The following is a 25,956-nucleotide window of genomic DNA, read 5'->3' as shown; positions in this document are numbered from 1 at the left end:
CATGTTAAAATATAAGGGAGGGTATGATGAGAGTGGGCTGTGAAATTCCCCAGTGGTCCATTCTCTTACCCAGCCCTTAACATTCCACGCCCAGAGGCTTAAAACAGATGCGAGAAGCAGCAGAGAGATGAAGCCTGCAAACTCCACGGATTATCCACTGGTCCTCACGGGTTCTGCACAGGAAGCATCTTGTAAAGAGACAATGCCTCTCTAAGGGACTTGGGCAGGTCTCTTAATAAGGATGGCTAGACTTTCCCACTAAAGACAGGATTATTAAAAACATAGAGAGGAAATGGAAGTAGAAGAAAGGATACTCCTCTATCTCATTTTAGGTTTCTTCTTCCAGAGAGAAAACCACTGGGTCTGGTTTTCATTTTGTTTTTTTAACACGGTCTGCAAAATGTCCCCCCTGCAGTGTTCTTGTAGCTTGCATCCTGCTCTTTTCCATGAGGGCCAAATGACATCTGTTTGCTTCCGGCAGGGAGATACTGCTCTCCATCTCCATGCCAGCTCTTTATCTGTGGTGGTGGAGGCAGCAGGTCAAATGTTGTCCTCACTGTAGCAGCTACAGCAGGGCAATATCCGGTTTTCAACATTGAAATATATATCGCCAGCTGAACATCACAATATATCAATATGTCTGAAATGAGAATGGAGCTCTGTTCGGGCATTGGCTGGCTTAACGGTTTTCTCTACATAGTGATTTTTGCGTAAAACACACACGCCCATGACTTGCAATATATTGCCAGGTCCAAAACGATGAAACCAATTATCATGATATGGACTGGTTTTGGACAATATATTGATATATCGCCTAGCCCTAGTAGTCAGATCCCCTAAATACCAATGGTGTTTTACTTTTCCCACATGAATTAATCATACCCGCCCACCCACTTACCGTATTTTTCACTCTATAACACGCTCCCAACCATAACACGGACATAGTTTTTAGAGGAGGAAAACAAGAAAAAACATATTCTAAACGAAACAGTGGATGTATGATTTTTGTGGTTCATGCTGTGGCCACAGACATGTGATCCGACAGTGAGTTTGGAGTAGGCCAATGCAAAAATCCTGAGGATCCATGTGGATCTGTGCTATGTAACCACGTTTTTGCACCACTGCGGCCCCAGGCAACAGTGGGTGCGTGATTTTTTTGGTGCAAGCTGTAGCCATGGACATGCTATGTGATCTGATGGTGAATTTGGGGTGACCCAAAATCCTGAGGATCCATGTGGATCCGTGCTTTGTAACCAGGTTTTAAGTGGGGAGGAAAGGAAAAGCACTCAAGGGACAAGGGACACGCGTGGGGTGGGTGGAGAAGGATGCTGTTAATAATGCAGAAGAGGGGTATAAGAGGAGAAGGCTCTTATAAGAGGAGTGGGGAGGAGAGAGAGACAGAGAGCCTGCTTGCGAAAAACTTTGCTGCTATTTAGCGAGTGCGGAGGAGAGAGAGACAGAGAGCCTGCTTGAAAAAATCTTTGCTGCTATTTAGCGAGTGGGGAGGAGAGAGAGAGAGACAGAGAGCCTGCTTGAAAAATCTTTGCTGTTATTTAGCGAGTGGGGAGGAGAGAGGGACAGAGAGCCTGCTTGCTTTAAAGGAGCCAACCGGACAGTTCTCCTCTCCTCTCCTCTCCCGCCTGCTCTTTTAAAGCAAGCAGGCCCTCTCTCCTCCTCACTCAGCGGCTCTTCTCCCGCTTTGCTGTTTCAAAGCGAGCCACGGAGGAGGGAAGGAAGGGGAACCATGGATCCTCTGCTCACGACTGCAGCAGATCCCCCCGACATCCATAGGCATTCGCTCCATAACACACACAGACATTTCCCCTTACTTTCTAGGAGGAAAAAAGTGAGTGCTATGGTGCGAAAAATATGGTATATGGGGATAAAGGGGTTCATTTTGGGGGCACTCTTGGGCTGGGAGCTAGGCCTGTTTCCTGCTGACCCCAGCCACGGAGAAACCAACCTGTGTGGTCTCCTGCCTCTTCATCTGAATAGCATCATTAGGTTCCATGGCCACACAAATATGGAGAGATGTTGGGATCGCATTCAGCTCCATATATTGGAAGAATCCTCTTAGTTCAGATGGTGAAGCTACTATTGAATATGAGCTGTGTAAGTTTGGGTTTTCTGCATTTAATATGAAGCAGTGGTTAAAAGCTCTTCTGAAGCCACTTCAGCAAAGATCAAATGGGATGGAAATACAGATGCAGGAAGATTTCTATTTAAGAAATGCATCGGGGGGGATCTATACAGTGGTGCCCCGCAAGACAAATGCCTCGCAAGACGGAAAACCCGCTAGACGAAAGGGTTTTCCGTTTTGGAGGTGCTTCGCAGGACAAATTTGCTATGGGCTTGCTTCGCAAGACGAAAATGCCTTGCGATTCCTGGGGTTTTTTTCCCCCTCCCAGCCTTTTTCCCAAGCCCCTAAGCCGCTTAACAGCTGATCTAAGCCGCTAATAGCCTTTTAGCAGCTAATCCGCTGATCCCTTAAGCCTTTAATAGCCGCTAATAGCCTTTTAGCAGCTAATCCGCTAATCCCTTAAGCCTTTAATAGCCGCTAATAGCCGCTAAACCGCTAATAGCGCTGCGCTAATAGCGCTAATCCGCTAATGGGCTTGCTTCGCAAGACGAAAAAAACCGCAAGACGAAGAGACTCGCGGAACAGATTCTTTTCGTCTTGTGAGGCACCACTGTATTATCAATAGATCTGCTGTCGTTAATTCTTCTGCTCTGCACTCTTAAAAGAACCCACGTATTTGATGGCTGATAAATAACCCAATGCCAAACATGACGATCCATTGCTTGAAAGCTCCTCTTTATTTATACTTGGGTTTGTTTGTTTTTTGCATTGCACATATTGTGCAGAAACCTTTCCTTGACGGCAAGTTCTTGCATCAGTCTGAGAATACAATAGATCTAAAACCATCCTTACATCAACAAGTCAAACAGTCACATTCAACAATCTTTTAGCTAACTTCTGTCTAAACACTGAAAAACGATACTCCATAAATCAATGCGTTCCGCTAATTCTCCTGGTTTATACAAGGCTTTAAGCTGCAATCTCCATTCAGGAAGTTTAGAATGCAGTTCTTGATTGTAAAGTGTTTCTGTGCACACATTACACATCAGGCACACAAAACTTATATAAAACTGGTTGAAATACAAAAATATGGTTATCACAAGAGTACCAAACAGCACAGAATTAAAACAATTATTTATCATTAATATCAAATTTATGTACATCATACCTCCCCACCGAAATGATTTCCCCTTCTTCCAAAGTGATAACGTCAACATTAAGATAGAACTAGCCTAACTTAAGTCCTCACAACAAATGCGCAGGATCTCTCCTCTTTTATTACCCACAGAAGTTATTATAAATAATTTTCACAAGTTGTATGAATGCTTTATTGCACATTGTACAGCACGCATGCCAACATCTGGGGGAGAGAGAGAAAATTCCTCTATCCCTTCATTTGACACGTAGTGTAAAATACCTTGCCCTCTCGTTTCCCCATGCAAACAACTGCTTTTTAAGGAGTTTTAAACATTGAAGGGTCGTTTTAAAGAGGGGTGGGAGACCCCATAGAGAACAAAAGAGATGCCTTGCGCTGTTGTGTGGCTATTGTTAACCGTTTAACGCACTTCTTGCCTCTTTAATGGACTCATTTCTGCTTCCTAGTCTTACAAAGTCATTAAAAGCTGACAATTAAAAAGTCTGAAGCAGAATGCAAGGTTTTCCCCCAACCGCACTGTAAATAAAACAAAACAAAAAACCATATGCAGCTGCTACATATGCAGTCGTACATTCCTTCTGCTTTGCAGAATTAGGGTTTCCTGCCCCACATATTCCATTAAAGATCAAATTACTTGGTGCTTTGTGCTGTTTGCAATTAACAAGGTAGCTGTAGCAGCCCCAGAATTTTGCCAGACTCTCCAGCCCTGGTTTATGATTAACCCTTTGGACTGAGCTCTGCCACAGAATAGGGTTGGGAGGTAATGGGTCTATATAGCCTGCGGCGAAGGATTCTGCTCTAAAGAATAAATATGAGGAATGGGCCATGAAAGCATACGGGGTTTACGATATGCGGTGTTAAAAAGTAAGGAATGACCACAGAAATTATATGCGACAAGGCATTCTTCTGTTTATAATATGCTGTCAGCACACAAAGCCTGTATATAAAAATCAACCAAAAGCTGTAACAACTAAAAAAAAGGGGGGGTGGTCAATAAGTTAGTCGCATCTTTTAGCGGACTGCCCCTCCCTCAAATCCCAACCCACCCCCCTGCCAAATGAGTAAAATTGCACCATTACGGAGAATTGTAGGGAGAGTGTGTGCATAAATTAAGGTACAGCAACTTCGAGAAGCCGGTTGTTTTTTCGCTTGCAAGTGGGCACGTTGCCGTTCTTCTGGTTGCCCCGCACAAACTTGACGCACACTTTGTCTTGTCTGAACTGAACGAGGAACCTAGGAAGTGCAAAAACACAGGTTTCAGATTGGTATGGCGTTCGTCCCAGCTGGCTGCAGCAGCAAGGAGAAAGCAAAGAAGCGTAAGCACATCACAAGCCCTCTTTATATTAGCAATAATATTAGCAATAAAATAGAAGGTGATTATCTCACCTTAATCACCTTCTATTTTATTCTATTCTATTTTTAGCAATAAAATAGAAGGTGATTATCTCATGTTTTAGAAGACATGCTAAAATCAATGGACCTGAATATGGCCAGTGTTGGATATTCCTACCCAGTAACTCACTGCAAATCTACTTCCCCTTCCTGTCCAGGTTTTCTATCTCAGGTATTGGGCCAAGTAACTTTTAAAAAGCAAATACTAGGGCTGCTATTTGATAAAAGATATCTTCATATTTTGAGAGTTGTTTTGGACCATCTGAAGTTTCCAAATCATCTACAAGGGCAGCCCCACGTAGAGTGTGTTGCAATAATCCAATCTGGAAAGTTGCCAGAGCACGGAGTAGAGAGCAGACAGAATCATACAGAGAAAGGAAAGTGGCTAGCACACTTACTGTGTTGCCCTTCAGCACTTAGCGTGCTTTTACAAAAATAAAATCAAAATGCAGACACTGGAATAAATACAAAATGTCACAATTTGGCTTTACGTTCAAGATTGGCTCAATATGGTGTGCCGGAAATTATACAGCCGGCTGAAACAATCGCAAAATGTTTTTCAGCTGTATCCCAGCCTCCAGCACATTGAGTACAGATATATTTATTCCCCGCCACACTTGACGCGAGGAAATAATGGAGTCAAAATGGGACACATTCCACCAGCCCCGCCTGGTGGGTCTCATGGAACAAGGAAGACACCAAAAGGCTCATTCATCCTCCTTCTGCATAAGACAGAAGAAAGCAAAGTCTTAAATGCTCACTGCAAACTGACTGCTCTCTATTCTCAAGTCATGAAATCTTTGCTAGCTAATATATTCTGTGATGTCTTTCTTTTTTAATCCTCTAAAGCATGGGTAGGCAAACTAAGGCCCAGGGGCCGGATCTGGCCCAATCGCGTTCTAAATCCGGCCCACGGACGGTCTGGGAATCAGCGTGTTTTTACATGAGTAGACTGTGTGCTTTTATTTAAAATGCATCTCTGGGTTATTTGGGGGGCATAGGAATTCATTCATTTCTTTTTCAAAATATAGTCCGGCCTCCCACAAGGTCTGAGGGACAGTGGACCGGCCCCCTGCTGAAAAAGTTTGCTGACCCCTGCTCTAAAGTCAAGACAAAGCAATTCTGACAAATAAGAAGAAACCTTTTTGGAGGGTGGCAGAGTTAGTAAACGAAGTTGAAAAGCCCACATTTTCCACAAACGGGCCCCTTTTCCTATGAGGTGTACTCTAAGGGGTACTATACCTAACCTGGTCCTGTTTGTGAACTACTCTTACCAAATCCCTCAATTCAGAAACAGCCCCCACCCCCGGCCCTCAACAGATTCTTTCACCCAAGGATAGTCAATGTGGTACCTTTCAAATGTTGTTGGACTACAACTTGCAACTTCCCTGACTATTGGCCATGCTGGCTGGGGCTGAGGGGAGCTGGAATCCAACAATATATGGAGGGCACAATGTTGGCTAACGATTTGAATCACTGTTCCTGCTTCCACATGTGTCTAACCACCCACAGAGATCCATAAAATACAGTGGTGCCTCGCAAGACGAAAAGAATCCGTTCCGTGAGTCTCTTCGTCTAGCGGTTTTTTCGTCTTGCGAAGCAAGCCCATTAGCGGATTAGTGCTATTAGCGGTTTAGCGGCTATTAAAGGCTTAAGGGATTAGCGGATCAGCTGCTAAAAGGCTATTAAGCAGTTTAGAGCCTTAGAAAAAGGGGGTGGGGAGCGAAAAAAAACCCCCCAGGAATCGCAAGACATTGTCGTCTTGCGAAGCACCTCCAAAATGGAAAACCCTTTCGTCTAGCGGGTTTTCCGTCTTGCGAGGCATTCGTCTTGCGGGGCACCACTGTAAGTATTCCTACGTATATGCTTACTATTTCCATGTAAGGTAAAGGTAAAGGGACCCCTGACCATTAGGTCCAGTCATGACCGACTCTGGGGTTGCGGCGCTCATCTCGCTTTATTGGCCGAGGGAGCCGGCGTACAGCTTCCGGGTCGTGTGGCCAGCATGACTAAGCCGCTTCTGGCGAACCAGAGCAGTGCACGGAAACGCCGTTTACCTTTCCGTCGGAGCGGTACCTATTTATCTACTTGCACATTGACGTGCTTTCGAACTGCTAGGTTGGCAGGAGCTGGGACCGAGCAATGGGAGCTCACCCCATCGTGGGGATTCGAACCACCAACTTTCTCATCGGCAAGCCCTACGCTCTGTGGTTTAACCCACAGCGCCACCTGCGTCCCATGTAGCTCCAATGTAATTTCCAAAGCCTGGTCCCTTCTTCCTACCCATTTCAACCCTCCTCCCTTCTAGCTGCTCCCATCAGAATATCCCTCTCCCTTGCTGCTGATAAGACTGAATGGTTCTTTGCTCGACACACCAGGCCCTGCCTACAAAAGTAACCACCATGGACACAATTCAGCCAAAATTAATCACTTTTTAGACCCCATTTACTGCAACGAGGAAGAAAGGCATGTAACCCTCTCCAGTTGAAATCAACAGTTTAACTTTGGGTAGGCGGTGCCTTGCTTTTCAAACAACATGCTGATACATCCTTGTTGCATATAAGGGATGCTCTTCAAGGCAAACTGCACAATGACATTTGGAGGGTTCGCTCAGCCATTGGAAAGACTTTGTTAAAAATAATAAGGTAAAATCGAGCTTCTAAGAAACATCTTGGTCGGGTAGGGTAGAACTGGCTACATCTGGGCCCTGGCTCCCACATATCTGCTGTATGATAATTTAGGGCTTATCTGAATCCATTTAATATCTAAAACCCCTCATTTTCATATTATTCAGCTTTTCACAGTGACCATGTTATTTCCTACTCAGCCCTGTCCAAGTTGTGTAACTGAATTCTTGGACACCCTCCCCCATCTATTGGCTTTCCTACGTCCAAATGGCTAGGCTAAATTCCCAGTAGCTTGCAAACCATTAGTTTAAGTGTTACTGAATATTCCCCTCCTCCACATTCAGTACAGCAGCTCCAGAAACAATAAAGATAAACATCATAGCACCATTTAGCACTGACAGATCCCATTGGTAACAAAGCAGGAAAGCACGCCACCTTTTAGAAGAGGCAGTCTCTCTTTCCAGCATTTTATCTTAAGCGAGGTTTCCAACAGGGATTTAGCACACTTCAAAAGGATTTTTGCCTTAAACCAGAAGCCACAAATCAAACTAACTGCAGAGCTCCTGGGACGAAGGAGCCTGATCTTTTCAGAGCTTCTACGGAGTACATCTTTCCACCTACCCAGTTGGGAGTCCCTGATGAGCCATTAGTCAGAACTCCCATCCACTCACTCCCTTCCCCTAAAACCTTATGGCAAACGTGGCCAGCCATTTACAGTGCAGTGCTCCATCCATCATTGGTGATGGATCGCATCTCTTTCTCTCTCTCTCTCCCTCAACTAAATCACATCTTTAAAACTTATTTTTTTAAAAAATGCACTGTAACATGTAATCCACTTTAGACGGATTACAGTCGTGAAAGGCAGAAGAGGAATAACTGATTGAATAAATACATAAATGGCACGTCAGCCAGCGACTGGAAAACTGTGGCTAATGGTCATCAGGGTTACACCAATCCTGTCCCAAACACCAGTTAACTACATAAAGTCCTAGCGAGCAATGTTTATGCATATTTTCATCATGCTCCATCTTCTGAAAGGCTGCAAGGAAAGGACCACAACAAATAAAGATGCCTAGAAGAAGGGCAACAATTGCTCTAAGCCAGTGGTTTCCAAAACTTGGGTCTCTGGTTGTTTTCGGAATACAGTCGTACCTTGGTCGTCCGTTCGACTTCCGAAAATGTTTGAAAACCAAGGCGCGGCTTCCGACTGCCTGCAGGAACTTCCTGCAGGCAATCGAAAGCCACGACGGATGTTCGGCTTCCAAAGAACGTTTGCAAACCGGAACACTTACTTCCAGGTTGGCGGCGTTCGGGAGCCAAAACGTTCGACAACCAAGACATTCAACAACCAAGGTACGACTGTACAGTTCCAATTATCCTTGACCACTGGTCCTGGTAGCTAGGGATGGTGGAAGTTGTTACGTTGCTGTAAGCCAATGTAGAGAAACCTAATTCACCTTCCTCATCTGTTGGTGGCTGATGGTCCCCAGCTCATAAAAACTGCCTTACACAAAGTCGAAACATTGGTCTGTTCACTTCAGTATTGCCTACGCTAAGTTCTCCAGGGAATCATGGTAGGAATATTTCCCAGCCCTACCCAGAGATCCTGGGGATTGGACCCGGGACATTCTGCAAGCAAAAGCACATGGTCTGTCCCTGAGCTGCAGTGCCTCACAACTAATATTCTGAGCTCCAATGCACCATCGCCTTTCATGCAGTTTCTAGGGGCAGAGCAGTAGTCCTAATTAAAGGTGTTAAGAACTGCTCCTCAGTTTCTTTTGTACCTTGGAAGTTGAACGGAATCCGTTTCGGAAGTCCGTTTGACTTCCAAAACGTTCGGAAACCAAAGTGCGGCTTCCGATTGGCTGCAGGAAGCTTGTGCAGTCAATCGGAAGCTGTGGAAGCCTCATTGGATGTTTAGCTTCCAAAAACAGCTCGCAAACTGGAACAATCACTTCCAGGTTTGCAGCGTTCGGCAGCCAAAACGTTTGAGAACTAAGCTGTTCGAAAACCAAGGTACGACTGTACAAACATATGTCATTGCTAGACTAAAGGAGCAACATACAGGCACAACCATAATTGCGTTTGAAGACCATAAGCTCACATGCTCCCTGAGAGTCCTGTATACCTCCTTTTTGATGGTTTGTAGAACTAGCAGTCCCCCTACCTACACAAATGCGAACACAAGTAGTTGTACACTAGGGATTACCATAGTTTGGCCTTGTTTGCATCATTAGGAAACAGACCTGCAGGGTTACATCACGTAAGTGTTATTGAAATTGCTTTAAGCAGACTCATCCAGTGTGCTAAATATTTACCAAGCACACACAGATTTAATTTTGGTCAAGTCTGGCACCTTTGGAAACAAAGGCTATCGACAATTATGGTTTACTAGTAGGTTAAATGCATTTCCCCCTCCTATTGCAAAAAAAAGGGCTCCAAAAACACCATCTGCGCTGACAATTCAGCTTACGCCAAAAATAAGTCATCTGAAAATTCACAAGTCTCCCTTTCTTCCAGACCCTCCTGCGAGCAAGTAATTCTATAGCAATAAACGGGTGAGAAAGTAATGGAATGCAGAAGACCCCCGTTTTACAAGAACACACACCAAGATTACTAGGGGACTCTGATTTTATCGCCTCTTATTCAAAGGAAGAGTAAGAAAACTGCTCATGCAGTGGAATCAATTATGTTCCACACATTACTAAGTGCCAGTCAAATTGTCAAGATGAAGCTGGGGCTAAGAAAGAACTCTTAAAAAGGCTGTTATAAAAGCATAAATGTGCGTCCCTGCTCAAATGGCAGAGAGAGACCCAAAGATCCAAATCATACAACCAGGTGGGCCATTGACCCATGTCATGCGGGCAGGATTTAGATATTGTTAGGGAGCAATGCTGGATAAGGCAGTAAAGGGATAAATGAAGTTCTTTTTGAAAACTATCTTAGTCTAGGGAGGAGTCCTAACACTGGCTTCCCAGACTTACAACTAGTCAGGCAGGTTGGGGAAATGGAGAGAAGAGTGTGGCCACTTCTGTGGTGGCCCCCTCACTAAACAGTTTCAAGGCTGTTGCTACCCATGCTTTCCCTGTCTCTCCCTGGTGGTTTGTTTCTCATCAGCCTTCCTATTTTTAACCTTCAGTTTGTTTTCGTATTATTAAATGAGTTCCCATCTTTTCATTTAGAGTCATTTCAAATTCTCCCGGCAGAAGCTGTTTAAAGTGGGCAAATGCCAGCACATACTCATCGGATATTTCAATGTTGAGCTTCTGCTTGGTTTGGCTGAGCGTGGTGCGGTAAAGCTTCGTGGCCATTTCAATCAGGTGATCGCTGCTGAACAGGAAGTCCCCTTTCCCAGCTGCTCCAGATCCCTGGCACAGAAAAGGAAACTCGCACGTTATCATTCGATCGAATTCAAACAAGGATTATCCGTACTTTCTCCCAGGTTTAGAGCTCTGTTTCCCAGTGCTATTTTTTCCTGCCCCAGAGCTTTCCTGAAAACCAGCTCTTTGCAGCTGATTTGGAGCAAACAGCAATTCATGGAACACCTGAATTGCTGTTTGCTGCGCTTCAGCTTTAGAGAGCAGGTTTTCACAGGGAAAGTGAGCGGAAAAAAGAGCACTTGGACAAGGAGCTTTAAAATGTGGAGTTGCGCCTGCAAAGCATAGGGCAAAGGATAAGTGTGGATAAGCCCGTAGCATTTTTTTCTGATATCAGCAGCCCAATTAACCCGTACAGCCCAGTACTGGAAACAATCTATTGAAATCCCAATTGAAGTTTGGCTAAATAATATTTGGAATGCGTCTTACTCGGCACAGAAGGCACTTCAAGGAAGGACATTTTTGGTGAAACATGCTTTGCCTTCTTTTCCTTTACAAATGAGACTGAAAATACTTTTATTCTGCCCACAACACAAGGATCCCTCTGGACAGCATTTTAAAATTTATAATACACAGATAAACTTATTATGTACTACAGTGGAACCTCGGTTTTCAAACGTTTCGACTGCTGAACATTTCGGAAGCCAAACGCTGAAAACCTGGAAGTGAATGCTTCTGTTTTTGAACGTGCCTCGGAAGTTGAACAGCTTTCGCAGAACGTCTTTCCATTTTCACCATTCACTTTGCTGACAGCACTTTGATTTTCGGTTTTTGAACATTTCAGAAGTCGGACGGACTTCCGGAACAGATTACATTCGAAAACAGAGGTTCCACTGTACATAGTACATACGAAACTTTAGAGGAATGTACCACTGGACAAGTTATTGTTGCTATATGTTGTTCAAAGGGGCGGGAATAGGGAAGGCGCTGAAAGTATAGTAAACTCGTAGTTAAGGGTGCCAGTTCAAAGGAAACATTATGTATTTACACATACAGTGTGCAGATAGCGGGATAGCAGAAAATTCCCATTTTATTCTGTATAGGCTGTGATTTACTACCATCACGAGTTTTGAATTACAAAGCGTTTGCTCATATTATACAGGATTTCATACCTACCTCTTTGAGATGCACAGCAAAGAAGCCATCATTCTGGGAGCTCATGGACACCTTAGTGACGTCCCCTAGAGGAACCTCTGATTTGATATGCCCTGATTTCTGATCGGCAAGCAGCACGTTGTTTTTTGTGAGCAAGAAAATCCTAGCAGTGCACTGAGGAAGAACGACAGGGATTATTCACGGGGCTAATACATAGGGGTAGCTATTAAAGAAGCAATGCAACTTCAAGGTCTGGCTTGTACAGTAGTACCTCGGGTTAAGAACTTAATTCGTTCTGGGGGTCTATTCTTAACCTGAAACTGTTCTTAACCTGAAGCACCACTTTAGCTAATGGGGCCTCCCGCTGCCACTGCACTGCTGCTGCACGATTTCTGTTCTCATCCTGAAGCAAAGTTCTTCACCTGAGGTAATATTTCTGGGTTAGCGGAGTCTGTAACCTGAAGCGTATGTACACTGAAGCGTATGTAACCCGAGGTACCACTGTACCAAGTCTACGTGACAAATGTAGCAGCCATTTTGGTTCAGTGGCGAAAGGGCCACCCTTTCCAAATTCATTGAATTCTTGAAATGGGGAAATGAATTAAAAAATGGCTACGGAAATGGGAATAAGGATCTAGTTAACTAGGGACAGGATAAGTCACAAGTCTCATTGATGCTTATGCCTTTGGACATTCTGTCACCATTGGGAATAGCTATTCTAAATTAAGGCAAACTAGAATTAAGGACCCACAGCACTGGCGACACACAGTAATAAGCTTATGTAAAATAAGTCAAAGGGAACAAAAAGTGAATCTCACTGCGTAGAGGGTTTTTTTTTTGTTTTCTTTTTTACCTTTCCATTTGCTCTGTTGATTTTGTTTACTACTTCAGCAATGATGATTTTTTCCTCCACGGCATCTTTTAGTTTCTTATACTTGGGGTTTTTGCTGATTTCGAGGTAAGCCCCTTGGAAAGGCTGCCCAACACTGGAGGGAGACAAGAGATGAAGAAAGCTCACAAAATGGCATCAGTGGCGTAGCGTGGGTTGTCAGCACCCGGGGCAAGGCAAGTAATTTGCGCCCCCTAACCCGTGGATTTGCGCCCCCTAACCTGTGGATTTGCGCCCCCCTAACCCCCAAATGTTGCGCCTGGTGCGGCCAGCCCCCCCTGCACCCCCCACACTACGCCACTGATTGGCATGCCTTTAGTCAAGCTTGCAAACAGCCACTTGCCTGGCGGTGAATGAAATTTCTATACTGCCCTTCATTTGGGAATCAGTGGGCAGCTTGGAATATAAAAACAGAAAAATATCTAACACAGTAACAAAGAAAAACAATACACCCCCAGCCCCAGTTTAAAAGGCCATAGACTGTTTAATTATCCAGTAATTACCCAGTAATTATCAAAAGGCCTGGGAGAAGGGGAATGTTTTTACCTGGCACCTAAAGACATGCAATGAAGGTGCCAGGCAAACCTGCCTGGGGAGAGCATCCCACAAGCAGGGAGCCACTTTCTTGTGGTGCCACCCTCTGGAGCTCTCATGGAGGAGGCACACAAAGAATAGCCTCAGATTATGGTCAAGGATCTGGGTCGGTTCATGTGTGGGGAGGCAGTCCTTGAGGTATTGTGGTCCTGAGCTGTTTAGGGAGCGTTTAATGGGAGATGCTGACAAAGTTCTCTTATGTGTGCTTTTTATATTTTGCTGGAAGCTGCCCAGAGTGGCTGGGGGAACCCAGTCAGATGGGACGCATATAAATAATAAAGTTGTTGTTGTTGTTGTTGTTATCGTCAACATCATCATCACCACTATTATTACAGGGTTGGAAGATAACTTTGCTAGCTCACTATGGTCAACCTGAAAGGAATGATGAGACTTTCAGCCCCCAGAATTTTCCTAGGCTGAAGAAGAATTTCTGGGTTTCCTGTACATTCAATTTCCCCCTACTATTAAGGGAGCCATGCCTCTACATTATAACCAGTAGGTAAATTAAGACCCTGCACGAGCAATAAAATAAAATCCTTTGCCCCTCAGAGCTTTGCCTCACAGGAAATCCAGTTGTGTGTGACATGTGTATTTGTGATGTAACAATTACCACTTCTGGCTACTTTAGACACATTTCCTCGTCTGGGAAACTGAGACGGGAGTACAAACCCTGAGAGCAAAACCCAGTGAGAGGAATACATAGCCCTATAGCCAAGTAGCCCAGGAGTCTAATCCACAACTATGTCAGAGGACTCTCCTAACAAAACAGACACCCAACATATATTTAATTACAAAAAGAAGACATTTCTTACAACACTTATTAAGATTCCCAAACAATTTTTTGTCGTCATTTTGCATTAGATTCCCCCCTCCCACCCGCTTCCAAAGGAAAAAGGAATGCAGACAGTGTTACAACCCCTGGAGCAATATGAACTGTGTGTACCCCTGTCTGGAACAAGGAGTGCTGCCTGAGATTCATCCAAACATATGACGACCGGCTCCTACCTGTCTAAGAAACTGATAAGATAAAGAACTTAACTTTGGCTGCTTGTTTTAATACCGAAGTGAAAAAAAGACCTGAGTGGTATCCAAACACACGTCTTAAGTTAATTATGGGCTGTGTTCAAAATAGTCCTTCCTTACGCCTTTCCTGCATCACCCACTAATTAATTTTCACCAGATGACCCCCAAGATCTGGATTACGAGAGGAGAAAGCTCAAATTCCTTCAAACCACATGTAACTTTATAAACCACTATTGTGTTGCCCCTTTTTCGCCGTAAACTAAACTAGAAGCTTCAATGTATATGGCTGTGGTCTTTCTTGCTCCTTTTTCTGTGCCTTTTTCCAGGGCATCACTGAATTGACAGTTTTATTTTCAATCCTTTCCCTAATAATCCCTAGCATGAAACTTGAATTTTCCACGGTCATCACGCAGGGATCTAAGTTTCCACAATCTATCAGTCCCTGCTCCCCACAGAGGTTTCCTAGAATGCGAGGTTTTAATTTAAAAAATAAATAAATCCCTTCTTCAGAATATTTGTGCGAGTTGCTGACTGATACCAGGCAGGCCTCACAAAGATGCAAACACATACAACACAACACACTCCTGGGAAGTGTGTAATTTTAAAATGACGAGGCATCTCCTAGAAAGCTTCTTCATTCCTAGGTTTCAATAATCCCCTCTCTTGCACTTTGGCATGGGAAAAATGGGGAAGGGCATAAAGTTGTTGTTGTTTTTTTAAAAAAAATGTTATGATTTTATGTAACATCCATTTGAAACCTACATAGTACCTAAATTCGATAGCCTTGTACGCGGCGTGTTCAGTGTGCTTAACCAACTTAGATTCAATTTTCCAGATGTAAAGCCATTGGAAGAAATATTTTATTAAGCCAATAATCCATGTAATATAAGCTCTCTGGGCAAGTCCATGGAGATAAGCAAAGTTGTGAAAGCCTACAACGGGCAGCATCTGCTAGAAGAGATAAGTAGGATTTCCTAGCAAATTTCCCCTCAATCTATATGAAATAAGGTCATTTCAATCTTGCAGCCTCAGCATAGGCCTCCGAACGGCTCATTACCTGGCTGGGTATAAAGCTTTCTTGTCCTTGAAAAGTTCGCTAGCTTCCAGTTTTTCTTCATAAACCAGTTTCTTCTGGTCTGTGAACTGGTCCCGGTACTTTTTACACTACAAAAACAGCATTACAGATGAATCACAAAGCTTTTCTTTGAAAGTGGCTCCGGAAGAGCAGCTGCCATGGATTGCTATTCCCTTTGTGCATAAGAAGCCAATTTTAATGCATTTCTGGATTGAATCAGTCACATCCCACAGGCAATTACATAAACGCAGCAATCAGCTCCACAAGAAGTACCTCATTTTCTACCTGTTTCCCTGTGAACACGCATTCATCACAAGACAACCTAGGAAGGGCATCAAAATGTAAAAAAAAAAGTATTCTACTTGGCCACCATTTGATTATCTGGGATGGGGGTGGTGCTGTGTTTCAAACCACAGAGCCTAGGGCTTCCCGATCAGAAGGTTGGCAGTTCGAATCCCCACGACAGGGTGAGCTCTCGTTGTTCGGTCCCTGCTCCTGCCAACCTAGCAATTTGAAAGCACGTCAAAGTGCAAGTAGATAAATAGGTACCACTCCGGCGGGAAGGTAAACGGTGTTTCCATGCGCTGCTCTGGTTTGCCAGAAGCGGCTTAGTCATGCTGGCCACATGACCCGGAAGCTGTACGCCGGCTCCCTCGGCCAATAAAGCGAGATGAGTGCCACAACCCCAGAGTCGGTCATGACTGGACTTGACTGTCAGGGGTCCCTTTACCTATACCTTTTGCTTCTTAAATAACTCCTCTGACTAAATCTTGCAGGATGAACAGATATGCCCACAGCGATCATTACACATCTGCCTCATAAAACTAATTAGTAACATACAGGCCAGAATACGAGGCTTAAGGAAATTCTAATGGCTGGGGAAAGTGTAGATTAATGGGGAAATATGGAAATCACCCAGAGGGCCGTTTCAAGAACTGTTGCTTACGCTTCTCATTTTGATTCAGCCATCCTCAGCAACTTAACTAAACTGTGGAGGGAAGAGGAGAGAGGGAGAGAGAACAGAAACCCCTGACTTCAACCAGTTTGGGAAATTCCAAATAACGTGTGCACAGTTCCCAGTTGGACTTTGCTAGAGTTCAGTAAGGCAGTCACACTTTTAAGCTTTCTGTAAATAGAATTTAACAGCTACCTTCTCTCACAAGATTGATGACTGTACAGGCGCTACTAAGGAAGATTAAAGCCACCACCTTTTCACGGGGAGAAATGTTAGCTCCCCACTAACAAATGAAACCCAAGAGCAATTTCAGTCTCTTTGGATTGATGCCATTTGAAACTATTGACAGTCTCTGAAATACATATATTTTTGCTGAGACACTTCTAATGAAAAATAAGGAGCACTGCATGTTTTGTCCCCCTGGTCCTTTATTAATGGCTTTTATCGTATTTTATTTGTTCCGATGTTCCAATGCTTCATGTTTATGTTTCATACAATAAAACAAAACACTATATTGTACATTAAATTGCTTTGAGTGCCTGAGAGCAGAAGGTAGAACAGACTATAAATAAAAATACAAACAAGCAAACAAATACAATTAACTCTTCTATCATATGGTTACCCTCCACAAGTGGAATATCCTCTTCAGTTCCTTGTGAGTTGAATCCAAGAAGAGATAAGGCCTTGCTGGCCAGTTTTTATCGATTGGCGATAAAGAAGGCATCTTATTCTTCATTTCCAAGAAATACTTTTGCATCTATGGTAAGAAGAATTAAGCAACCTGTGTTTTTTGGTTTGCTTTTAAATGATCAATTTTTTTTTATTCAAGCAGGCTTTCCCTATTCACATTCCCTATTCGCAAAATCTGTCAAACCAACATCCAGCTTCATTTACACAAAAAGATATTACGCTGCTGGCAACAACTGAGTGTAAAACCATCGTACTTTTTACTAAGCCAATGAGCTGGTTCTGATGTGATACTAACCCATGTGTAGGGAACCTTTGGCCCCTCCTGAAGTTGCGGAACTACACCTCCCACTCATCCCAGCCAGCATGACCAATAGTCAAGGGGAATGGGAATTGTAGTTCAGCAATTATCTGGAAGAACAAAGGTTCTCAACGCTGGCACCAAACCACAGTTTAACATTGAAAGACTAAGCCACAGCAAGCCATGGGCTCGTGTACTCCTGCTCTTTCTGTGGCACTGCTGTGAGGAGCTGAGCAACTTTTTTGTTTTTGGTTAAACACAGTCTACTTTGCCATCTGCAGCACAGATAATTAAAAAAACAAAACACATTAATAGAGAAAGCAGTGTTGTTCTCTATGCACTATGTATTCCTCCCATCAGCCCATCTTATGTATGTTGAGAAATAATGATTGTGTTTGCTATTCTTTTCTGATGAGTGGCTGCAGGTGAATGATGACTGGCTGCAGTAATTGTATAAGGAGGGAGGGAAACGTACAATTTTCTGAAGTATAAATTCGTAGATCTTCCTTCCAGCGTTGGCCCGGAAAAATTTCCTGTACTCTCTACGGACCTGAAAAATTAAAAACTCAAGAGTAAACATTCAGGTTTTTGTTTTTGTTTTCTTCTCATAAGCATAAGTAGTACACTAAATTCAAAGGAGACAATTTTTAGTGTTGTTCTGCAGAGGCAAGGCCACAATCTAGGTTCCCCCCAGATATAAAAAGTTAGGGTAAACACAGGCAAAATAAAAATCCTCATTAACTACTTAAGAGGCTTTAGCATTTCTGGATGTGTTTATTATTATCAGGAAACCTGAGTTTGGGTGGTACCAGTTCAGTTTACAGGTAAGGACTCACATGATTGAATGTTCCTCTCTATACTAAGTGGGGAACCTTTTGGAATTCAATTGCCACATTCCATCATTTGTAAAAACTCAATCATTTAGTGTGGCAGCATCTAACACTGTGGAACTCCCTGCCTACTGAGATCAAGCAAACAATTTTTTGGCACCTGCTAAAAACATTCCTGTTTAGACAAGCCTATGCAGATGCTTAGAAAGTTGAGGCAACTTGAATCTGTTTAAGTATTTTAACGTTGGTTTGTTTTAAAGTGGGGTTGCCAGTTTTTTCGATTTTACCCTTTTATCTTTTGTAGACCGCTTTGAGGTTTTGTTTGGTTTTGTTTACAATCAAGCGGTGTATACATTTTATGAAGTAAGTAAGTAATAAATAGAAAGCAACTTTTTGGGGTTCACATACAAGTGTGTGTGGGGGGGGTGAGGTCAGAGGAAAAACATGGTTGAGACTACAGCAGTGGTTCCCAACCTTTTTTGGCCATGCCCCACCTAAAAAAGGTAAAGGTAAAGGTACCCCTGCCCGTACGGGCCAGTTTTGACAGACTCTAGGGTTGTGCGCTCATCTCACTCAAGAGGCCGGGGGCCAGCGCTGTCCGGAGACACTTCCGGGCCACGTGGTCAGCGTGACATCGCTGCTCTGGCGAGCCAGAGCCGCACACCGAAACGCCGTTTACCTTCCCGCTAGTAAGCGGTCCCTATTTATCTACTTGCACCCGAGAGTGCTTTCGAACTGCTAGGTTGGCAGGCGCTGGGACTGAACAACGGGAGCGCACCCCGCCGCGGGGATTCGAACCGCCGACCTTTCGATCGGCAAGCCCTAGGCGCTGAGGCTTTTACCCACAGCGCCACCCGCGTCCCTATGCCCCACCTACACATCTCTAAAATCCTGATTCCCCCCCCCCATGACATATAATTCTTATTATTCAAAAAGCGAACTCCTATTCACATGGAGGAAGCCTAAAAGGCCAATCCACTGTTAATAACTCATTCTCTAATTGCCTCCCTTAAGAATCAAACTGGCCCCCCTTGTGGGGGGGGGGAAGCCCCACATAGGGAACCACGGCGCTAGGGGCATTAAGGGTGGGTCGCAATAGGTGCAACTCCTACCTTTGCACTAGGAATTATATTGCAGCCCCAGAAAAAGCAGAGGTTTCTATACTCTCTCTCCCACCCTGGCTAGCAAAGACACTTTTTTTTGCCACGCAGTTCCAAGCCACACTAGAAATTATAGCACCAGGGACCCTCCTGAACCAAAGTAAGACACTTTCCCATGCAGTTAGGGGCTATTTGTAAAATGGCAATGCTTAAGCATCCACAGTAATTTTGCAAGGGGGGAGGGTGGGGAAAAAACCAGAACTTGGCTGCCCCCCTGCGACTGCTCATTGGCCAAGGCTCCGTAACCTCCTGAGAGCTCCATTGGGTCATAGGCAGGAAGTGACAGCTGGTTCCTATTATCTTTGTGCATACTAATGTTTGGTAGAGAAGCATTCAGTCAGGGGTGTCTGAAGTGGTACGACCCAAACACAGATTGAGAAGAAGTCCTCATTATCCCCACCTGACATTATCAGGTCCTTAATAAAATGGAGAACACACACACACACACATACACCGTATCATATGTGTTTGATTTCTAGATATTCAGAAAGGGCAGCTCTTAGGAAACAGCTGAACTGTAGCATCTATAAGATTCATTTAGTTTTTCAAAATCATGTACACAGGGAAAGAGAGAGCAGAACCACATCAAGCATGACTTGCTCTGATCTTTGTCTGGTTAACAAACGGCCAGGGGCAAAGGAAGAGGGGTGTGGTGGGGGCGGATCGCCCCACGTGTCTTCGCTGAGGGGGGTGTGGCATTTGGCGCACCGCCAGCGACTCCCAAGCCTACCCCAAGCCATCAGGGGAAGGGGGGAGCTGCGCTGCTCTGCAGGCTGCCTTCCCCCCTTCCCTTGACCGCTGGGGGAAGCTTGCGAGTCGTGGGCGGGCGGTGTGCTGAATGTCCGCCATGAGTGGCTCGCTCTACCGCTGTGGGTGCGCCGCTCCATGCACCCGAGCAGTATCCTGCGCCTGGGAGGGCACCCTCTGCGCCCCACGCCCCTCGGGAGCGCGCCCGCCCTGGGCAGCGCAGGCACATGCTCCGACGCTGCAAAAAGCAGCAAGAATATACAGCATCTTCATATATTTGACTTGTAACACAAATATAAAGGATCAGTGGCAATCCCCTTCTTGATTTGAATGGAATGGGATTGCACCTTTAAGAAATGTGCCTTCGTTTCAGTTGCTTACAGGTCATGGTCAGCGATGAGAGAACCTGGCTCGGCCGCAGGTCGGCATGATGCAGCCGCATCAAAGAACCAGGAAGCTGCAAATTGCCTGCAAACTCTGCTCGGGGACCCTGTAGGCATCAACGGCTCCCACTATACATCTGGAGGGTTCCTCCACACCTGCACTAAGCCATAATTTGACCTTGGCAGGAGGAGTTTTGCTGCAGCCTCAGAAATTGCAGCGGTCACATAGCTAGCCTCCTGTCTTGCCCCCATCCCCTGGAAGCATCCGCTCACACAAATAGTCCCTCCATGTGGGTGCAATCCATTTGCCGGCAGGGATCCATCCTCATCAGAAGGAAAATTAAGCATACTCAACGTTTAGTAATTCTGGACAATCATGTACCAACAAAAGCAGAGAGCTATCGTCACACAACAGCCAAAGGTGGTTCAGAAAAGAATTGTCTGCCATTACTTGAATTGTCGCCAATGCCAGCTGGTGTCAATAGCTGCAATGACACCCCTATTGGTTAAAATTTATTATCCCTTTGATAAGTCACACTGCTGGTAAGATTAGCAATGTTTTCGAAACAGCTGCATAGATTTGAAAGCACACACACACATAAAGTTGTCTGGCATAATCTGCAACGCCATTTTGCTTGCTTGTTTCTAAGAGTCTAATCTATGGGAAGGAATAATTTCCTTAAAGATCATGCTTGCTAGAGCAATCTCACAGCACCAGAGGTTGATTATGCGTTAGTAGAGAGCACGCTTTTTATTGAGTTCATTATTGACATAAGGGAGTCGTTTAAGAGAGTACCTTTAATCCAAGCCAGTAAGCCCAAATGACTGCAACAGCATGCTTACGCCTAGCCTCTTCCTTCAAGCGTTTCAACTCCCTTCGAGCCTAAAAGGTTTAGACAGTGAATCACAGAGACAGCCTGATGCAGGTAAGCACAATGACCAGGAACAGAATTCTCCCACTGATAGAACAAGCCAATACAGGAAGATGGAAGAACAGTATGCAACTTTTAGAACCCCAGCATGAAAGGGTGCAGAGAGGGTGAAAGTGCAAGCAGACCCCTCAGCGCTGCTTCACCAAAGTAGGTAAGAGAAGTAAGAGTGGCGAAAGTTCCCTGGGTTCTGGCACTCTCATATGGCATGTTAGGTCTGGCAAATGCTGCATAGCTCTCAATTTTAAACAGAAAACTTTCTGCACAGTTGCAGCCCAAAGGGTTGTTATTCCAGGTAAAACATTAGGACATGTCCCCTTAAAATACCAAGGTCTGAACATGAAGTACTTAAGGACCCCAGTTTAGGCCAGCCTTATACAATTTTGGGTGTCAATGCGCTTTCTTCCAAAATCTTGTAAAAGAGCTTCTTCTTTGATGTCACACAGAAACATACATGAACATCACATCACCATGACTTCAGTATGTGTAGTACACAGGGAATGGGTAACACAAAAAGGGATGTTAAAGATCTATACATTCTGTATGGCCATGAGATTCTGTTATTGCTTTTGGGTATTTTAGGGTTAGTAGAGGACAGGCATCTTCAGAGTTCAAATGGTTGTTTGAGTATAGCATTACGCTAACAGCAGCCGTAGTTATGCACCTGCAGCACTGATACCTAGTTCATCTCACAGAATGTTTGTCTTGCAAATTTTGCAGTCCGTAACAAAAGCATGCTCTGCTACTTAAGTCTGTATTCAAATAGAAGTTCACACAAGCGCATTTAAGTTCTTAGTAAATGGCATACGAATGTTGGAGGGAATTGCAGTGTCATTAGGGTTCGAGCAATGATCAATTTACTCTCAATGATATTTTTGTTTATGGTCAGCAATTGATGATTGTCTCATGAATGGGTTCAGTTTATGAACCCCTCACGCCTAAAGTGTTTTTGGGAAGATGTGTGTATGTGTTTTGTTTTGTTTTGTTTGAATTACATGGCGGTGGTGGTGCCCTGAGCAATTTGATCACCAAATCAAATAAACATCTGAAATTCTACGGATCAAGAGGCTGGTCATACCAAACACCTATTATTATTATTATTATTATTATTATTATTATTATTATTATTTTAAAAATACTTTCCCTCAAACAAATCAGTCAAAGCTATCTTGCAGGAAAATTTCCAGTTGTTTCCTAAAGTAAATTTCCACTCCAAAGGGGCCAACAACCACATGACGTGATTCAATGCTACTTTACTTTAACAGTATCCCAGCTATCACAAACAGACCAGCTTGGTTTTCCAAATTAAACCTATAACCCTCAAGCTACTTTTTATGGTATATCACTACTAAAGCCCAAACAGTTGAATCATTTCACCTAAGTGGAGCATTTTACCATACAAATAATAATATTAAAAAATTAAAAAACAGCTGCAGCAAATAGTGATATTCCAGGTGGCATTTACTTCCCTAAGGTACAGCCACATTTGGTAAGGCTCTTCAGTATAGTTGAAACAACGGTTTCAAAAGAACGTTCTCTAGGGAGGAGCTTTTGTTACGTAACACACGTTTTCTTCTTTTCTCTCTATCAATATTGTGCAATCAGTTGCTCAATGTAAACCAGGGGTGCCCAAACTTTTTAAAAGTAGGGCCAGATTTGATAAAGTGAGCAGGACATATACTGCCAGAAGGGACCAGATTTAAGATTTAGTCAACCAGCAGAACGGATTCGCGCCCCAAAACGGACTTCGGACATGCCTTCTGTAAACTTTTGGTATGACTATTCCTCTTGGGATTTTCCTGTGTCATTTTTTTTTAGATATGACTAATGTCAATTATCATATCGGCAATATTCTTCCCAAAGTCCTAAAGGGTTATATATAATTTTAAGTATTCTCTAGATTTACATAGCGCTCAGATGCAGCTGGGGATCAGCACCAAGCACCAGTTTTAGAGGCCAACACGCTCACCTACACCTTTCACACTTGGCAAACAATGCGCCCCTTGGGTACAATGGGTAGATGAGTCGAAATAGCCCGGGGCACAAATTCCCACGGCCCTCTAGGGGCTCATTTACCAGAAGCAATGGATTTAGTGTTAATTGGTTGCTTGATCTCTCACATGCCCGGTCTACTGACTGCTTCTGTTCCCAGTTCTGAACCTTGGCTGCAAATGGTAGCAAATTGCCAGTTACGCTAGCGCTCCCTGAGCTGCCAAACCCTGCAGGTAGCGCAATGTGGTGGCATGCAGCAAGCCATTAGTACGCTTGCCCCTTTGCGCAACTAAAGGTATAGTTTGATGGCCACTGGAAGATGGCTCAATAACGCCAAGGGATAAGGTGCAATGGACCACACTGAGGACCCTGAAGAGCCCTTTGACACCTGTAGGACTGACATTTGATACGTTCTCATGTTTTCGTTCTGCCCGGACACTGAGGTCCAGCTCTGAGGGCCTTCTGGCGGTTCCCTCACTGCGAGAAGCCAAGTTACAGGGAACCAGGCAGAGGGCCTTCTCGGTAGTGGCGCCCGCCCTGTGGAACGCCCTCCCACCAGATGTCAAAGAGAAAAATAACTACCAAACTTTTAGAAGACATTTGAAGGCAGCCCTGTTTAGGGAAGCTTTTAATGTTTAATAGGTTATTGTATTTTAGTGTTTTGTTGGAAGCCGCCCAGAGTGGCTGGGCAAACACAGCCAGATGGGTGGGGTATAAATAATAAATTATTATTATTATTATTATTATTATTATTATTATTATTATTATTATTATTATTATTCTACTATAAAAAATGAGAAATTTAGATCATAGAATTCTGTTGGGATTAAAAACAAAACAAAACCCAACACTTTCTCACAAATTGTGAAATATTAGGACATGGGTTAGAACCTATGTGCACTGCTGTGAATTTAATTAATAGAACATTTTTCCGCCTCAGCTCTTAGCGTGGGAACCTATAAAATTACTACTGCATGTGCATGCTAATAAAAGGGCCTTTGCTTTGAGACATGCAAGTTTAGTTAAATACATTTTAGAGCCCCTTTTTCAGTCTAGATGCTTTATGGCTTGTTAACAAGCAATTAGTGCTAAACAGCTGGGCATGCTTGGACTTTTTCTTAGTTTATGGAACTTTTTTCAGCTTAGGTGGGGCAAAGATGTAAAGGAAAGGCTATCGCAGTGGCATGCTCATGTTTAGTAAGCCAGCACAAATGATTAATTCTTGCTTTAAAAAAAAGTGAGTGGGATATGGGAAGGGGGCACATGACGCTTGCATGTAGTACCTTTAATCCAAGCCAGTAAGCCCAAATAACAGCAATAGCAAGCTTATTCCTAGCCTCCTCCTTCAGCCGCCTCAGCTCCCTTCGCGCCTGCGGTGCATTTGAAAATGAATTGCGGGAAGTTTTGAAAGAGACAAAGGAAAGAAAAGAAGAGAGTTTGCTTCAGTTTTCCCAATGGACAGAAAGGAAGCCGTTTCACACAGAATAAACGAAAAGTGTGTGCCTGGATTTTTAGACTGAAAAGCACAGCTTGGAGTGGGGTGAGGGGAGTGCAGAAAACTCAAGTGAAGTGAAGTAAGCAGCTGAAAACATTTCTGCCACTCTTTCCATCGAAAGGCAACCTTTGTACCACGTAGCCGGCTCGGAAACAAACAGAAGCCGGCTTGTGTTTTCTTACCTGAGCTCCGTGCCAATAAGCGGCAATAGTCGTAACAGCTTCCTGACAGCGTTTCTGATGCCTGAGTTCGCGAAGCAGCTTCCGAGCCTGTGAAACAGCGATAGCCCGTGCCAAAGAAGAGTTAGCGCTTAAAATACAGCTAAGATAGCAGAGTGATCTGATGCCCACCTGCCCACTTCAGACTCCCAGACAAGGCAAACATTTCATTATTATTCCATCCCTAGTAGGTTTCCGAGCACAATTCAAAGTGTTGGTGCTGACCTTTAAAGCCCTAAACGGCCTTGGTCCAGTATACCTGAAGGAGCGTCTCCACCCCCATCATTCAGCCCAGACATTGAGGTCCAGCTCCGAGGGCCTTCTGGCGGTTCCCTCACTGTGAGAAGTGAGGTTACAGGGAACCAGGCAGAGGGCCTTCTCAGTACAGTGGTACCTCGGGATACATATGCTTCAGGTTACAGACGCTTCAGGTTACAGACTCCGCTAACCCAGAAGCATTACCTCAGATTAAGAACTTTGCTTCAGGATGAGAACAGAAATCGTGCTCCAGCGGCGTGGCAGCAGCAGGAGGCCCCATTAGCTAAAGTGGTGCTTCAGGTTAAGAACAGTTTCAAGTTAAGAATGGACCTCCGGAACGAATTAAGTACTTAACCTGAGGTACCACTGTAGTGGCACCCACCCTGTGGAACGTCATCCCATCAGATGTCAAGGAAATAAACAACTATCTGACTTTTAGAAGACATCTGAAGGCAGCCCTGTTTAGGGAAGTTTTCCTAGGCCCATCTAATTCTACTGGTGGCTTGGGATTTTAAGCCACAATTACTCAAGTTTTCAAAATACATCAGCAAAAGCTTTCTAGAGAAAGCTTAAGTTAAATAAAACAAAATTGGGGGTGGTGGTGGAATAGAATATCATTTTAAGAATAATCCAAACAGCATTCTGGTAAACCACATTTTGCTTGACTGGATTATTATTTTCGACTCCTTCAGC

At 44.0% G+C, this 25,956-nt stretch overlaps 1 protein-coding gene across 6 annotated transcripts in view; it reads right to left on the bottom strand.

The window, feature by feature from the left end:
• Positions 1–2,798: 2,798 nt before the first annotated feature.
• MYO1B (myosin IB) overlaps positions 2,799–25,956 on the bottom strand; it is a 140,860-nt gene continuing 117,702 nt past the window's right edge. For 3 of the 6 annotated variants that reach the window (XM_083406583.1, XM_083406584.1, XM_083406585.1), the window contains exons 22-31: positions 24,970–25,056; positions 24,576–24,662; positions 21,168–21,254; positions 17,727–17,801; positions 16,886–17,020; positions 15,291–15,397; positions 12,581–12,713; positions 11,749–11,901; positions 10,496–10,623; positions 2,799–4,469 (exon numbers count right to left, since the gene is read on the bottom strand). In XM_083406583.1, coding sequence (XP_083262709.1) covers positions 4,346–4,469; positions 10,496–10,623; positions 11,749–11,901; positions 12,581–12,713; positions 15,291–15,397; positions 16,886–17,020; positions 17,727–17,801; positions 21,168–21,254; positions 24,576–24,662; positions 24,970–25,056 — 1,116 coding nt within the window. In that variant the 3' untranslated portion in view covers positions 2,799–4,345. The remainder of the gene's footprint in view (positions 4,470–10,495; positions 10,624–11,748; positions 11,902–12,580; positions 12,714–15,290; positions 15,398–16,885; positions 17,021–17,726; positions 17,802–21,167; positions 21,255–24,575; positions 24,663–24,969; positions 25,057–25,956) is intronic. The other 3 variants (XM_083406587.1, XM_083406588.1, XM_083406586.1) reach the window with 2 other exon arrangements.

The sequence above is a fragment of the Podarcis tiliguerta genome (genome assembly GCF_965153285.1).
Source record: "Podarcis tiliguerta genome assembly, chromosome: 1".
Classification (NCBI taxonomy): Eukaryota; Metazoa; Chordata; class Lepidosauria; order Squamata; family Lacertidae; genus Podarcis; species Podarcis tiliguerta.
The sequence above is the reverse complement of the archived record's forward strand: the minus strand, read 5'-3'. Positions and strand labels throughout refer to the sequence as shown.